General features: G+C 45.6%; 1 protein-coding gene across 1 annotated transcript in view; it reads left to right on the top strand.

Annotated features, from left to right (window-relative positions):
- Positions 1-16,014, top strand: part of ptch2 (patched 2) — a 27,263-nt gene extending 11,249 nt beyond the window's left edge. Inside the window, exons 5-24 of the mRNA XM_025052395.1 lie at positions 1-65; positions 1,912-2,020; positions 2,111-2,197; positions 2,327-2,448; positions 3,386-3,533; positions 4,446-4,577; positions 4,662-4,817; positions 4,916-5,008; positions 5,096-5,221; positions 5,956-6,343; positions 6,437-6,961; positions 7,411-7,553; positions 7,672-7,852; positions 7,939-8,219; positions 9,553-9,690; positions 10,136-10,278; positions 12,737-13,142; positions 13,244-13,358; positions 13,434-13,898; positions 14,171-16,014. The exon at positions 1-65 is cut by the window's left edge and continues 3 nt beyond it. Of these exons, the coding sequence (XP_024908163.1) occupies positions 1-65; positions 1,912-2,020; positions 2,111-2,197; positions 2,327-2,448; positions 3,386-3,533; positions 4,446-4,577; positions 4,662-4,817; positions 4,916-5,008; positions 5,096-5,221; positions 5,956-6,343; positions 6,437-6,961; positions 7,411-7,553; positions 7,672-7,852; positions 7,939-8,219; positions 9,553-9,690; positions 10,136-10,278; positions 12,737-13,142; positions 13,244-13,358; positions 13,434-13,898; positions 14,171-14,205 (3,858 nt within the window). The 3' untranslated portion in view covers positions 14,206-16,014. The remainder of the gene's footprint in view (positions 66-1,911; positions 2,021-2,110; positions 2,198-2,326; positions 2,449-3,385; positions 3,534-4,445; positions 4,578-4,661; positions 4,818-4,915; positions 5,009-5,095; positions 5,222-5,955; positions 6,344-6,436; positions 6,962-7,410; positions 7,554-7,671; positions 7,853-7,938; positions 8,220-9,552; positions 9,691-10,135; positions 10,279-12,736; positions 13,143-13,243; positions 13,359-13,433; positions 13,899-14,170) is intronic.
- The last annotated feature ends 1,069 nt before the right edge of the window (positions 16,015-17,083 follow it).

Genomic DNA, 17,083 nt, shown 5'->3' with positions numbered 1-17,083 from the left:
ATAATCACTCCGTTGGACTGTTTTTGGGAAGGGGCCAAACTACAGGGAGGCTCCGCCTATTTACCGTAAGTATTTCCTTATTAAATATTTCTGCCTTCCCTTTTTTCATCGCTTCCATCTGACTTTGGGAATCCATGCATTTTAGCACATGCTCGATGGAGACATACAGTTGGGCTTTCAGTGGTCTGTCAGTGGGTGTTGTGACGGACAGCAGCGGTCAGTAATAGAGTTCTTTTTAGGCCCAGAGAGGGACTGGGGGAGGGGGGGGACAGTGAAATTCAAAAAGGGAAAGTGAGGCAGGGAGAGAGAGAGAGAGAGAGAAAAGGTGCAGATGACTGCAGCAGCAGCAGCAGCAACTGGATGGTGGGCTGGTAGGACGGAGGGCGGAGAGGCGGCGGTGGTGTTGGTGGAGGTGGCAGGGGAGCCCTTTGGCTCAGACAATGGTAAGCATTCTTTCAGTTTACGAGTGAGTGTCCATCAGTGCAGGGGCCCCGGAGGACGCAGTGGAGGGGGGGGGCCGCTTTGTCAGCTCATGGCTAACACTCTCGCATTCTCATGGTAATGCCCTGGGCTCCCAGCTCCCAAGTTGTCCAACAAATAAAATGGGCAGCATTCAAGTCTCAAGTCCCTGGAGAAAGACGGAGAGAGGCTACAAGACAGTTAACAGTGCGGACTGGGCATATTTGGGGCCATTTCATAGATTGATTGTTTTTCCTTTAACCTCTTTGGGTTATGAAGTTCTTGTGCGACACGGAGTCGCTGAAAGACTTCTTTTTTCTTCATCTCCAGCACTGATATTTCAGTGGAGCCCTCAGTTTATAAAATACAGTTTAGATCATCGCAGATGTTTCTTTGCAAACAGATTATTTGTTTATATTCCTGACGAGGGCTGACAGCAGTGTGTTGCATGACAAGCCAGCGAGTTCAGAAACAAACAAGTTTCCCATTCTTTGCATCTCCCAGTTGGCTTTTGTGAACGCACGTCAACAGAGAGGGTGATGGGTTTCGTTTGAAGATTCACATGTCCTCCAAGTGTGTTCCTGTAAATCACACAAACATCTGGTTTTTTTTAATTGTTTTCGACTAGTTTTTCACTCGGAGAAGTGGGGGGAACTTGTGGTCACTGACATGAGTGTCTTCAACTTTGCGTTAACCCTTTTTTTTTTACAACATAGTTAGAAATGAAGAAATAGAAGGGATTGGACAGGCGATGGGAAAGTTGGCAAAGAGAATGAGGATGAGTATGAGTTTGGGAGAACAATGGTCAGCAATCTATGAGCAATCTACAAAAGGGCCCAGGCCCAGTTCACTCAAGCAAACACAGGCTGATAAAGGAGTGTGGTGTGTGGGAAGAGGGAACACCCTGAAGGTGAAGGTGTGTTCACTGAACCCACAGCCTTTTTACCTGCTGAGGAAGAGCAAACTAGTGACTTATCAGACTTCAGCTGTTCTCTGTGAACAGCCTAATCTGTTCGATGTGTTATCACAGGACTGCTTTTCCGGCTCCTTCAGTATCAAGCAGACTCCTTTTTCTTCACCTATTTCCTAAACACTCTTCCATCCACCCAACTTCTGCCTTTCTCTCCCTTCCCTTATCAAGATGTTTGTGAGGCAAAGGTAATTGTTATGACTCGGTGCAGGGCATTGAGGAATGGAAGCACACAGGCTTTTCCACATGCATTGTGGCAGCGTGAAACAGGATGATAAACGCTATTTTATCCTGTATCTGCAGCTATGGCCTGTTCTTGTGCAGCCCAGCATAACGCGGACTAAGATGTAAACTGAACTGAGCGTTTTTGTCTGCACAGATTAAACATTAGCGGGAATGCAAAGCTCCTTTAAGCCGTACAGGCTGCAAATGTTGAAGCCTCCCTTACATGCTATTTCATCAGATGTGTCTTTGCTCTGCAGGGGCATGCCAGACATTCAGTGGATGAATCTAGATCCAGTCAAGCTGATGGAGGAATTAAGTCAGTATACGTCACTGGAGGGATTCAAGGAGATGTTGGACAAAGCTCAGGTAAGTCATCGAAATATGTGACGACAAATGAAATCATTTTTCTATTGAAGATTTGTTTTCCTAAACGGTTGTTCATTTTGACTTGTTAAGGTGGGCCACGCTTATATGAACAGATCCTGTCTTGATCCCGCCGATCCAGACTGCCCTCTCAGTGCACCCAACAAAGACAAAGGAGATGTAAGTCTATGCAAGAATACAATTTTCAAAGTTATGTGAACAGATCAACTGTGAAAAATAACACAAAAAATGTCACCATGAACAACGAGTGATGTTTTTGTCTGCCGTTTTTTTCCTCCTTCCATTCAGAGTCCTGACATTGCCAGGCATCTCCAGGGTGGTTGCCATGGCTTCAGCCGGAAGTTCATGCACTGGCAGGAGGACCTGATCCTTGGTGGTCTGGTCAAAAACAGCCAGGATATACTGCTGAGGTGTGTCTTTGATAAAGAATGTTTCTCTAACAGGCTGAAGCCAGCAGCGTAGGAAGATTTTACGCAACTTGTCATAAATTTGTCCGTGTCTTATTGGAGGATGTAACAATATTGGGGGGCAGGGCGGGGGTAGTGGTTGTGTGATCACTACCAGCTGAGCAGGCAGCTAGTCCATCCATCAGCTTATGAGGCGCTTGGCCTGTGGAATCTGTAACCTCCAACAACCCAATAGGCACATGCCCTGAATGCCTCGTACTGGATCGGTTTGCTGCATGACCCTGATCCAGGATAGGCCAATTAAAGATGGCTGACAGACACAGAAACGTCTCTTACTCTGCTAAACATTTGTTGTGAATGACCAAAGAAAGGATAGAACGGGGGAAAAATGAATTTTAAAGGTATCCCACATTGTTGTTATCCTATTAAACAAAACTGGATTTAATTTCATGCTCAATATAAAAGTGGCAGGATTGTGTCAGAGCCCGGATCATGACCCATGCAGGTCCAACGGAAAAGGATTTTCAATCCCATCTGCTGGAACCGCATTTATTCCTTGGATGTGATTTACGATCACGTCTTTGATACAGTATTTTTGAACATCAGCTCGGCTTGCCAAGAAAATCTTAGGACATCTGGGATTACAGCCGGGAGATCAGCAGACAGACGGTCTAGATAACACCTGCTTTGGGCTGTTTACGTTGGCAGACAGGCCGGCAGACAAATCCTGAAATAACGACACCTGCTTTTACCCATTCACAGAAGAGAATGAGAACGAGGTTTAGGAACATCAAGAGCATTTAAACAGTCAACATGAATGATTCTTAATGTGAAACTTGAGCTGGATGATACATTTGAGCTTTCAACTCTGCTTGAGCACACAATAAAACAGTCTGAGGTCTGTGATGTTTCCTCATCCTACCTTTGTGTTCCTTTGCAGCGCGGAGGCTCTCCAAACCATGTTCCTGTTGATGAGCCCTACGCAGCTGTATGAGCACTTTAAAGACGACTACGAGATCCATGACATCAACTGGAACGAAGAGAAGGCCACTGCTATCCTCGAGATGTGGCAGAGGAAATTTGTGGAGGTGTGAGCATGGACACAACATTTTTAATGTGCATTAAAATTTTGAGGGTACAAAGGGAGGACAAGAAAACCGAGTAGGCGTTCCCTTGTCCCTATGCAGCCTTGTTTTGCTTTGGTGTACACACACGCACTGAAATACACACACTCATCCTGCCATGTCTGAATTCCATCAGTCTTCAGTTCCATTGTAAAGGGAACCACAGGGCAGTAAGCATGTAGATGCGTCCGTGTGTGTGTGAGTGAATGTGTGTGGTAGGTCAATCATCTCTCTCTGTCAGAGCCCTAGTTATAGGAACAAGCTGTTGCTGTGATAGCTGACACCCACCATGGTGAGGGTAAGGCAGGAGGGAGGGAGCAAAGTGAGGGACATGAAATGGAAGAAGGGGAAACAGACCCAAACGTAAACTGAGAGAGACACACAGCGTGCCTCTCTCCCGACACATTAAAGAATAAAAGCAGATCTATTACGGATAGTAATGAATGGTGATGAAATGCTAACTGCTAAATTGCCTCGGGGAGCTTCGGCCCATTCCTGGCACAGAGTAAGGAGCGAAAGCTGCTCGGCCATGCTATCCCATCCCTTTCACCTATGACCTCGCAACCTCTGGCATCTGTGCTCATTACTCCTCAGTTGTCATACGCGCACACAAACTCCAGCACACGAAAAGCACACACACACATGCATCCATACTCACTTTCACACACACACATACATAGACATTTTAGAGGGAAAAAAAATGTTTTTGTTCTAAACATGTGAGGAAGCTACAGTGGAGGACTTAAATCACATATAATCACAAATATAACAGGACTTTAAATTCATATCATTGTATTATTTTAAAAGCATTGTAGCAACAGTTTTTCTAAAAACTGGGTTCATTCTGTTAACGTTCAAATAATTCCCGTCTCACAGGTGGTCCATCAGAGTATTCCCACAAACTCCAGCCAATCCATCCACGCTTTTTCCACCACCACCCTCAACGACATCATGAAGTCCTTCTCTGACGTCAGCGTCATCAGGGTGGCCGGAGGATACCTTCTCATGGTGAGTGCACTGATTTACTCAAGACTTACGAGGCGACGATCGTGAAACTGTAAAAGTAGTTAACGTCGATGTTCTTTTTTCTAGCTGGCTTATGCCTGTGTGACCATGCTGAGATGGGACTGTGCCAAGTCCCAGGGGGCCGTGGGGCTGGCCGGGGTGCTGTTGGTGGCGCTGTCAGTGGCTGCAGGACTGGGTCTCTGCTCCCTGATGGGCTTGTCCTTCAATGCTGCCACCACACAGGTATGTTACCCTGAACAGGACGGTGTTGATTTGGAGAACACGTTGTGATGCCACACACTGGGATTGTTCATTCATGTTCTTGTGTTTTTCTCCCCCAGGTTCTTCCCTTCCTGGCTCTAGGCATTGGTGTGGATGACATGTTTTTGTTGGCTCACTCCTTCACAGAAGCTGGAAGTAACATTCCACTCAAGGTATCTTTTAAATCTCCTCTCCTCTTCTTTCTCTCCTCTTGTTGTCTCCCCCCTATGGCTGACCTGTGTCTGTGTTTTGTTTCAAAGGAGCGAACAGGAGACTGTCTGCGTCGCACCGGCACGAGTGTGGCTCTGACCTCCCTCAACAACATGATTGCATTCTTTATGGCCGCTCTTGTGCCCATCCCTGCTTTGCGAGCGTTCTCTTTGCAGGTACGTAACGCAGAGACACTGGGAAGACGTAGATAACACACGAGGTACACAATCACTCACCAAGAGGTTTGGAGGGGCTCCTATGAACATGAAAGATATAACTTAGAGCTGGTGACATTTATTCCAGGATCTTCGATCCTTATTTTATCACTGCAGTACGTATATATGTATATGAAACAATGAGAGCAGAGAGACAGACAGAAAGAATCAGACAGGAAGGAACCAAGAAGAGGCGGAGGAAGCAGAACCGGCTCAGTTTATCTCTGGCCCCTCGGAGGAGGTTTGCTCTGATCTGTGACTAACTGTGGGTGGTCTGAAACACACACACACACGCACGCTGGTACACACTCATAGACATGTACAGAGTGGAAACCACAGCCTGTTAGTGTGTCAGCTTGGGGGGCTGTAGTGGATGGGGCGGTGGTGGTGGTGAAGGCCGATGGTTATGCTGGGACTCGTTACATATTTGTCCTTCTTCACCACCATCACCAACAGCTTCTTTCACTCGTTCTTTCTACTAATTCTGGGAGTTTTTTTTTTTTTTGCTTTATTTCCCTCCTCTCTCTTCTTTCTGTAGTAAAGCCTCCCTTTACTTTTTGGGCTGCGGTCTGAATGACTGAAAAAGGAAGAAACAGAAGTAGTCTAATTCTTGCTGGAACAGAGTGCCTGTAATTTCACATGTTGCTCCATGTCCTTTCTCACTTTGTTTTTCCTTTTTGTAATTCTATCTGCAGGCGGCCATTGTGGTTGTGTTCAACTTCGCCATGGTGCTGCTCATCTTCCCCGCTATCCTCAGTCTGGACCTCCACCGACGCGAGGACAAGCGTTTGGACGTCCTCTGCTGTCTGTACAGCCCGTGCTCAGACCGCGTCATCCAGCTGTCTCCCCAAGAACTGTCTGACGCCGGGGAGCAGCCGCATACGCCCACAACAGCCACCGCACATGCGCACCAGTACTCTGGAGGGTCCACAATCACCACCAGTACCCAGATCACCACCACCGTGCAGGCATTCACGCAATGCGACGCTGCGGGTCAACATATTGTGACTATTTTACCACCTACCTCCCAGATCTCCACCAGCCCACCTTCTATCATCCTGCGGCCCACAACCCAAGCTCAAGGTAAATTCACAGTTCTTCTTGGAGTTCTATTTTGTTCAACAAAATCATAAAAATCATCAAAGAAAATAATTTTTTGCCTGTGTTATTTACCAGCGCTCACACCTTCGCCCTCTTCCACCTCAGTGCCTGATCCTTATGGCTCCCAGCTCTTCACTCCTACCTCCAGCTCCACACGAGACCTTCTAGCCCAGGTGGAGGACTCTAAATCAGGGAAGAAGTGCGTCCCGCTCCCTTTCATGCACTGGAATCTCTCCACCTTCGCCAGAGAAAAATATGCCCCTTTACTCCTGAAGCCAAAAAGCAAAGCTATAGTGGTGATCCTCTTCCTGGGCCTGCTGGGCCTCAGTCTGTACGGAACCACAATGGTGCACGACGGCCTCTACCTGACCGACATTGTGCCACGGGATACCAAGGAATATGATTTCATCGATGCCCAGTTCAAGTATTTCTCCTTCTACAACATGTATCTGGTTACCATGGATGGATTTGACTACGCCCGCTCGCAGAGGCTGCTGATCCAGCTGCACAACGCCTTCAACTCTGTAAAATACGTGGTCAGAGGCAGCGACAACAAACTGCCCCGCATGTGGCTGCACTACTTCTATGACTGGCTCAGAGGTGAGAGTTGTGTTTTTTTTTTTTTTTAAATGTAGTAACTCTTTGCCCTGGAGTGTTTCAGCAGTGATATCAGAATCTCTGGTGTAGTATTTACTAAGGACTAGCTTAAGTGTTTGGTGTTGAGAAGGGTGAAGAAAAGTTCACAACTGAGTCAGGCTTCTTCAGCACACACCGGGGCTTAGCTGCCGTGCAATAGACAGGTTGCCCTACAGGGGTGAGAGGTTATCTTTGCTTAGTTATGTGTGTGTGTGTCCTCAAGCACAGAACTGTCAGAGGGCTACTCAGGAGGAAGTAATAGCCAGCAGGTTGATCAGAACCACATGGACTGTAAAAGAGACAGAAGAAGAAATAACATAATGTCAAATTCAGGAATATCATTTTATTATAATATTTATCATTGCCACCCATGATAACATCTTTGTTTTTGGCTGTGTTTTTCTCACTCTCAGGTCTCCAGGCTTCTTTCGATGCCGACTGGCAGGCAGGACGGATTACAGCTGACAGCTATCGTAACGGCACAGAGGACGGAGCTTTGGCGTACAAGCTCCTCATCCAGACCGGCTCCAAGAAAGAGCCTTTTAACTACAGCCAGGTATGTCAGAGAGCTTAAAAACAGAATCCACATGCTCTTCAACAGAACAGGGTGTGTGGCCTTGTGAGCTACTACATAAATGATTTTTATTCATTTTGGCACTTTTTTTTTTCTCCAGCTGATCTCTCGCCGACTGATAGACGCAGAGGGTCTGGTCCCTGCTGAGGTTTTTTACATTTACCTGACAGTCTGGGTCAGTAATGATCCTCTGGGCTACGCTGCCTCCCAGGCAAATTTCTGCCCTCGTCCCAGAGAGTGGATTTACGACAAGTATGACACCACAGGAGAGAATCTGCGCAGTAAGTGGATTACCTTTGTTGAAGATATGTTTATACTTTGAAGTAAAGTTAACGTGATTTTAATAACGCTCTGTTTCCTCCTGCAGTCCCGGCGGCAGAGCCTCTGGAGTTCGCCCAGTTTCCCTTCTACCTCAATGGTCTTCGTCAGGCGAGTGACTTTGTGGAGGCCATTGAGAGTGTGCGGGCCATCTGTGACGAGTTTAGCCGAAAGGGAGTCTTCAACTACCCTAACGGATACCCATTCCTGTTCTGGGAGCAGTACATCGGGCTTAGACATTGGTTTCTGCTGGCCATCAGCGTGGTTCTGGCCTGCACTTTCCTGGTCTGTGCCATTCTCCTGCTCAACCCTTGGACTGCTGGCATCATTGTAAGCATATATTTGGATTCTTTACAAAGTCTTCATCAGCCTTTCTGATTTTTTTTCTCTCTATATCTGTTTTATGTTTTCCTTCTGGCCCTACCTCAACAACATTATTACCCCTTCATTCCGCTCTTCTTCCTCCTACTTTCTTCTCACCCTTCTCATCACAGCTCAATAACGCTTTCTAGGGGGCCCCTTTTTCTCTGTGGAGGGTTACTATGCACACACACACACACACACTTTTCTCTCTCTTTCTTTCTCACTCTCACACACGGGAACCTTTGTCATTCTAATAGAGGCTAGGTCGGCCTCAGTAAAGGAAATGCAAAGGAGTTAGAAAAACTTTGCCCTTCTGAAGTCTCCGCTTCAAACTCTCTCAGGAAAAGACCTGGGGACAGGATAGTATAGTTGAAACCTGGGGTAGTCAACTCACCTACGGTGTGTGTGTGAGTGTGTGAGTCTGTGAGGGAAACATTTGACAGAAAGACAGGGACATGGATTAAAAGAAGAGAGAGTGAAATTAGAGAAAACAAAGCTTTAGAAAGCCTTATACAATAAAGCTGATGGGGCTGGTGGTCTTCAAGGGCCCCCCAGACACACACACACACATGTGCAAAGATCTACACATCCCTGGCTGGTGGGGGGGCTGAAGTGTAGCACAACAACAGTACCAGTTTAGGTTGGAATGTGTTTAATTTAAGTATTGGTCCAACTGGAGAGTACTGAAGACACAGCTACGTGTACGTATGGTTTCTAAGCATCCGGCTGCCAGTCGGCAGTAAAACGGCTTTTATCATTTCCAATTTAACTGTGCCTCAGCCCAAAGCTCCTGCTGGGATCAAAAGCCTTCTTCACTCGGGGAACGGTTTTCTCATTCTTGTTTCCTAAGACGTGTTGTTAGCCTGGTTTTACAGTAACGCTACACATTTACCATAAGGCATTTGTAAAGTAAACACGTCACTGCTAAGCTGTTGCATTACAAATGGCAGAAGTATTTAAACAAGCCTCGAACAAGATTTTCTTTTTTCTCTTCCTAGCAGTGACTCAAGAGCATAAATTTAGCTTGATAGCATTGACAGGCATTTTTAATCATTTCAACCACAATATAGGCATCGGTGGGTTGGCCTTGAGGTTGTAACTTGATGCCATGTGGTCATTAATACAGAGTCAAACTATTTCGTAGGGTGAAGTGGAAAAGTGCTTTACTCAGCCTCTGAAGAAAGACATTTCCCTTTTTTGCGTGTATGCCCGTTTTGTTTTTAATTATTTCCCTGCCGTCCTGCCGTTTCTCTTACGCCGACATTCAAAACATGCTCAAGTTTCCGTGTCTTCCTTTCAGGTGTTTATTTTGGGCATGATGACGGTGGAGTTGTTTGGAATCATGGGTCTGATTGGCATCAAGCTGAGTGCCATCCCTGTGGTCATTCTGATTGCCTCTGTGGGCATTGGAGTGGAGTTCACGGTTCACATTGCACTGGTGAGTCAACACACACTTGGCTAAGCCACACACAGATTTACTGAGAGAAATTACACCAACCAAGTATGAATTATATCCAGCAATTGATAAAATATAGTTTCCCTGTAAAAGAATGTGTAGTAGCCAGCAACGCTGTGCAAACACTGTAGTTTTTCAGTGCGAAGCAAAGCAGCGACTCCTGCAGCCTCGGTCTAAATGGAAAGTGATTAAGGTGAAATAAGTGTGATTAAAGATTTACTAGGAAGCGTTTGGCTTCCTGGTTCCTGCTGGCAGCTCCGTAGCACAGTTTAGTCTTGTAGTGCAGCACAGCAATCCCTAACAAAACCAAAGGCAGGAATTCTGGTGCCTGCCAAGCTTTCGCCGCAAGCACAACTTTTGTGTGATCGGCAAGATTTCCAACTCATTTCTCCTCTCCCCCCTTCCCCAACCTCCCCTTCTGCTGCAGGGCTTCCTGACAGCGATTGGCAACAGAAACAAGCGCTCGGCGGTGGCTCTGGAGCACATGTTTGCTCCCGTGGTTGACGGAGCGATCTCCACGCTGCTGGGTGTGCTCATGCTGGCAGGATCTGAGTTTGACTTCATAGTGAGGTGAGATATGTGTGTGTGTGTGTGTAGATCTTCGTAAAATGCAGTTGATATTTTTTTTGGATGAGTGCTTCTTTTCCTACGAGCGAGAGAGAAAGAGCGACACATTAACAAGTAGCAGTGTTTGGGTCAAACCTCACCTGGGAACAGGAAGAGGACTGTTTGGGGTCAGGGGTGCATGCAGGTGGTAATGTTAAACCCCTATTTATGCACACACACACACTGAGTGACAAATATGCACCTGGTTCTGTCACTCACAAACACACACACACCTGCGTGCACATACACCCACACACACACATCCGTCTACATAGCCTCAGAGCACAACAAATGGGGAAAACATCAAGGGTGTGTAGCAGCTGCTCGTAAACATGGAAGTGCTCTGCTGCCCACTGGGTGGTGTCTCTCTCCGCCTCGTTCTCACCAATTCTCTCACACAGACACAAACACACACGAGGGAATCTGTAAAAATTCCTGTCATCCGTTTGGCATTCCCTCCCACCATGTAAGGTGCTGTTGTAAAAAGAGGGGCTAAATTTGAACTGGTCAGCCCCTCAGATGGTGTGAAGCCCACCAACACACCAGTCCAGTCTCTGCAGTTTCTCTGTGTGTGCGTGTGCGTGTGTATGTGTGTGCGTATGGGCTTTCTAGCACTGTTTCATGGACAGAGTGGAAAAAAAATAGGCAAATAGCTCAATGTTTTTCAGCCGAATGCGGTCTCGGCCCAAACCCGAAACCACAACCTTGAGCTCACAGACTGCAACAGGCCTTCATGACATAAAAAGCACGGTTTTGTGCAGAAACAAAGACAGAAGCTGAGAGTGGAGGGGGTTTACTCTGAGGGTGGCTTACATGTACGGATCTAAGGTCCCTGTGGGTAGGTGGACGCGTCGTCCACGGTGGTGCAAAGAAGGAAGAGAATAAAGAGGTGGACGTGTGTCGATGCAGGGAAATTTAAAAAAAAAAAAAAACAGAAAAAGAAAACAAAGCTGGCTTGGGGTTTTCTGACATATTTGTGAGAGAGGTCATTGTGAGCAGATGGGGTGGGACAGAGGGGACTAGTATGACTGTTGGAGGTCTTGGTTAGCTCTAGCTCTAGCTGTGGTCGGGTGAATGGGGCAAGCCAGCGCTGAATAACTGGGGAGTAGCATAAATATACAGTTGTAAACATCTCCTGTGCTTGTAATGCACTGAATAAACAGCGCGTCTAATTCAGCTCTGCTTAGAGTCACACAACACACACACACACGCACACATACACACGCACACCCACGTAAGAGGCATCGACACACATGCAGGGCACATATGCACACAAACACACATGGAAAAATGCACATATGTGCAGGCATGTAAACATTAAACAGTGTCTTTCTCTCTCTCTCACACACACACTCATACACACAACTCCCCAGGCCCTAACAACGAATGGAAAAGATTACTGTGTATATAAACAACAGAATTCCTAACAGTGAGACGCTGTTGGAGGTCTCCCCAAAGACTCGTTCGCTTTTTTTTTTCATCATACAAAGAAACAGAAATGAAGTTTGACGTAGTGCAGTCAGGAGTGCTAAAAAGGTCCCAGAAAGACAACCTGTGTGTAATTTCTTGTCACGCTGCCAGTTCAGTTCTGTTTGTTGTTTAGAGGCGTCGTGGCCGGAGCAGACGGCAAGAGAAGTTTCAAAATCTCTTCCCGGGAGTGTTTTGTCTGCACAACCGGCAAACATAACATGCATTTTCCTTCCGCGATAATAGAAGAAAGAAAGGACAGTGATTGAAAAGAAAGGGGTGGAAAATGTCTGAGAGAGAGAGCAGGGGGCTGAAATGGAATCACACCCAGCATTCAAACCGGGGACCTCTTCCTTAAGAGCGTCCTTTGTCAAGTGAAGTAGTAGTAAAACTGTTCATTCAGTGCAGAGAGGCATGTTTCCATAACACTCGGCCGCTATTATCCCTTTGCCTTTTTTCTTCATTCCATCAATCACATTTTTTCCCTCCCATTTTCTTATACGTCTTTAAGTCTGGCTGGTGGTTAACATCCCACTCTCTCTCTCTCTCTCTCTCTCCCTCCCTCTCTCTCTTTTGCTTTCTGTTAGTTTTTAAGTGGAGTCCTCTCTAATTTTCTTGGGGAGCTCTTTCTTGTGGCCTGCCTCCACCCCTGGCCTCCACAGCGCTCCACTGAGATGCACGCACACACAAAAAAGAAAAAAGAAATGAGTTAAAAGAAAAGACAAACACACACATATGTATAAACCCAACTGATAGAATGTCTTGAAGCAGCAAAATGTTACACATCAAGTCATGTTGTAGGAAACAGACTTTAAGGCCTTCTCTTCTTTACGTACCAACCCTGTGTGTGACGTCTTGTTTCGTTTTGTTAACAGAAGAATGTCCAGTCAGGATTTGTCTTCCTGAAGGAGGATTATTTACAGCAGTATTAAATGGGTTTCTCTCTACTCTCCAGGTACTTCTTTGCGGTGCTGGTCATCCTGACTGTGTTGGGGATACTGAACGGCTTAGTACTCCTGCCCGTCCTCCTCTCCATGATGGGGCCTTCAGCTGAGGTCACTCCAGCAAATAACGCCAGCAGGCTTCCCACGCCGTCCCCTGAACCGCCTCTTCCTCCACCCCTGACCCACCATGGATACTACACAGGTCATCACAACCCACGGTCAACCCGCCAGCATGCGTTTTCCGAGTCGTCGGACTCCGAGTATTACTCCGAGGTTACCACCACCTCAGGTATCGGGGATGTGGATTATAAGTACTGCGACCGCAGCCCGTACATCACATCTCACGCTGGTGTTCCATCTGCTACGTCTCACATACTACTGGAAGCCAGCAAGAACCCCAGCTACCCTAAGCTCACGGTACGTTGCATGGACACACCGTTAACAACAGACGTTGTGTTTGGTCTCTTCAAAATTGTGATCTTTGTTCAGGTAAATTAAAATAAATATCTTTGTTGTAGGTGGTGAAGCCGTTCAAAGACAACGGGACAGGCGTTGGAGGGAGGATAGAACCTTCAAATGAATCAAACTACAGCGCACCGTCCCAGGTTACCTGCTGGGATGGAGGCTCACGGGAGCAGCAGCAGCAGCAGCAGCAGCAGCAGCAGCAGCAGCAGCAGCAGCAGCAGCAGCAGCAGCAGCAGCAGCAGCAGCAGCAGCAGCAGCAGCAGCAGCAGCAGGACCTGCAGAGACTCCGGTCTCAGCCCAACCAACATTTACCCAGTGACAGAGCTCACTTTCCTGGGAGGACTTGTCCAAGCGGCCCCAGGATTCAGAACAGCAGAGGGCCCCAGGCAAACAGGACTAAAGGGCCAAACTATAACAATAGCACCTCCGCCTTGCCATTGCAGCAGGGCTCGACCGGAGGTGCAGTGACCATGGTCACGGCCACGGCCTCTGTGACGGTGGCGGTACATCCAAATTTGCCCGGAGCGGCGTACGAAGGCTACATGCATGAAGGTTTTGACACCGACAGTGAGTCCAACTGTTTTGAGGCTGCTAAGAGGACCTACGGTGAAAAAACAAACTTTTCTTCATGTAAGAGAACCTCTATAGAGATTCAGGACCTGGAGGACATGCAGTGCCAGACGCAGCATCAGCTCAGCAAGACACAAGGTGAGAGAGGAATCTGTGGACACTTAAGTGTTTAATCATAGACCATATATAGAAAATGGACACAGTTGTCATGAAGCTGTGTTGGAATTAATGTTTTGTCTTAAATATCTTAAATCTTAAATATTCAGTTTGCAACAATATTCTGCAGTTAGGCTTTACCCACTTCCTATTAACAGTCTATGCCTTTAACTGAAGAACGACACTTGCAGTTTCCTTTCATATATCAGTGACGTCTAACTTATTTTTCTCTCATTTCTGTGTTTTTTCTCCAGGTGGGTTGAGGATCCAGATAGCTAAGGACTGCTAGACCACCCGTCACCCTGTGCCTTCTAACTATAAACAAAAAACAAAAAAGACCTCTGGCTGCTTCCCAGAGCACCTTGACCCTCACGGGGTGTCACATCTTCTTGCCTTGAACTCTTTCTTGTGACTGTACATACAACTTCACAGAGTGGATTTTATTTCAAGAGAAAAAAACAAAAAGAGCAAATGGACTTGTTTTAAGAGTTATATGATATAAATCTATGAGTATATATTTTAATACTAAAAAAGGAGGGAAGCTATTTAAGAAGAGTACTGTATAAATTGGGTATACTCTTGTGTAAAAGGTCAGATGTGAAAGATTATTTTTAGGTGAGCGGGGGGCGGGGTTACTTCCCCCCCGTTCTCCTGCCAGTGTATAGAATTTTTTTTAAAAGTGCGATGTTAATAAGATATCAGGCTATAGAACAGACATGGTCAGTGTTTTACTTTTTTTTTTTTTTTTGCTGCTACACTTCAAAAGAGTCATACGTGATTTGCCTTAAAATGCAGTAGCCCCTTTGCCCCTCCTCACTCACGTCAGCGCGCTTGGTTTAGACACAGCAGAGTAAACAAATATTTTTCCATGCAGCTGATGATGTTTTATCTGAACGTCAGAGTAACCGTAGTGCCTTCAGTCCATCGCTCGTCTGCTGTTCAGCAGCGTTCACAGCTCAGTATTATGTTCCTGCATCAGTGTTTTTTCGGAGGTTCGGTCACAGCTGTCCATCCGTAGGAAGATTTTTTTCTCATACAATTCTCAAGTTCTGGTCAATGACTAATAATCTTCCGTTTCTCGCCGTCAACTCCACTTAGGATTAAGCTACATTTATCTTCATTTTTTTTATATTTAGAAAGGGAATCATTTTAATACAATGCAACATTTTCTGTTCTCTGGTTGTTTCCAGGGGTGGTGACACATTCAAGCTTGTGTACATCCCTCTGCTAACCATTTGGTCCTACTGCTCTGTCCTACTTCCTGTCCGTACAAACCTCAATAATATTTAGGCATCTATTATCCATATCTCTCGATTGGAGTTCCTCTTTATCGTTCAGTATTGGTCTCATCACTGCCAGGTTAAAATGCAGGGAAAACATTTTGCCAATCTTTTTTTTTTCTTTTTATCATTTCATTTTTTAAGTGGCAGCTTTGGTTTTCTTCTGTAAATATGAAAGAGAGCAGTTCAGCCGCTTCTTTGCATTTGTGAATAACAAGGGCGGGCGAGGCAAAGCACTATTTACGGTCAGGTGACTGCTCGCAGGTGTCAGACGGAGCGGAGGGGTCGAGGGGGGAGCATTAGTTTGTAGTTTATTTCAAAAAAATTGTTAATGTCATGCCATATAAATTATTTATATTAAAATTTTATTTTTGTAGTTTGTACAGATGTTAGTATCTAGACTGAAGTTATATTTTTAAAGAGTAAATATATATTATATATAAATATATCTATTTGTTGCTGAGTTTGTTGTTTTTGTTTGGGGTTTTTTTGGGGGGGGACTATGGGAGGGAGGTAGGGCATGGCAACACTTTAGAGCAAAAGGCCGTTTTTATTTTGTTTTTGGAGCAAAGAGTTGAGGAACCGTGAAGGAGAAGGTGTGTAGGAATGTGTCACCTGGTTTTAAAGTTTCCTCTCAGCCCTTCCTTCTTCATTATCATTGTTTTTTTTTTTGTTTTTGTTTTTGTTTTTTTGTTCTTGTCCATGTCTAAAACACTGTGACTTTTGAAATCTATGCTCAAGAAAACCATCGTGTGACTGTTTTGTTCCCTCACCTGATATAGAAAATTAACTAACAAAATAAATTGAATGAAAAGTGATTTTTCCGTCTTTGATTTTGGTCTTTTTCTAGTGTGTGTCTGGCACTTTTGACCGGGAGTGACGGGAACAGGAAATAAAAGTTGATGCGTTCAAATACCTGGGATTTACCACTGAATAGAGTTGAGTGGGAGGAAATGGACACAGGTTCGTTCTTTTCAGCTGATAATTGCTTGATTAGGTTTATTCTTTAATGTGAATGGGCGACATTCAATTGAACTGCTTGAAAATCAGTTAAACAATAAAACTCAATGACAACAGTTTATACATTAATAAAATAAGATAATAAAACTGTCTCTTGTAGCACAGTATTATAAGAGCAATGATGACAGTTTGGATCTGTCTGGTGTAAAATCCTAGAATAGAACAGACTAAAACGAGGAGACTATTGACTTTATACTTGGTTGCGCAACAATAACATTGCGCAACGATATAAAGTTGCCTTTTCAAACCACGACTACTATGGCGTTGGGGCCCAGTATGTGGGTTTTATGGCTGTGTGTATCGGGCTGTACATGTTTTCCTACAGTGAGGGACTTTTTGATACTTTTCCAAGCTGTGAACAATGACCTGATGTATAGAATCACTGAACTGGAGCAGTGAAGCACCTGGGACGAGGCAGGGATCACTGGCTCTCTGGGTCTTTGTTGTGACTTGTCTGTCTAAATTTCTGCCACTGTGCATGTGCGGGATAACACACACACACTTATACACACACACACAAAAAATACACACTCTGCACATTCTTTACAAGCCATGCGACAAATATAACGAGCACGTGCACGCGTATACAGCACACTGAGATCTACACACACACACACAGGCTCATACCCCCCGCCCTCCCACACACACACACTGGAAGGCCCACCTGTGTAGATGAAAGGTAGATGCTGTAAATTCCTTTGCTTTACACACAACGGCGTCTCATTTGTCAGCTCAAGCAAAGCAGTTCATGTCTGAATCTGATACCTGCGCCTTTTGAACTTACTGTCATGCTAGTCCACTTACAGGCCATACACTCGTATCCACACGGACGTACACCGACACGTGCACACGCAGCAGTAAACAATG

The sequence above is a fragment of the Cynoglossus semilaevis genome, chromosome 20, assembly GCF_000523025.1.
Source record: "Cynoglossus semilaevis isolate Cse_v1.0 chromosome 20, Cse_v1.0, whole genome shotgun sequence".
Classification (NCBI taxonomy): domain Eukaryota; kingdom Metazoa; phylum Chordata; class Actinopteri; order Pleuronectiformes; family Cynoglossidae; genus Cynoglossus; species Cynoglossus semilaevis.
The sequence above is the reverse complement of the archived record's forward strand: the minus strand, read 5'-3'. Positions and strand labels throughout refer to the sequence as shown.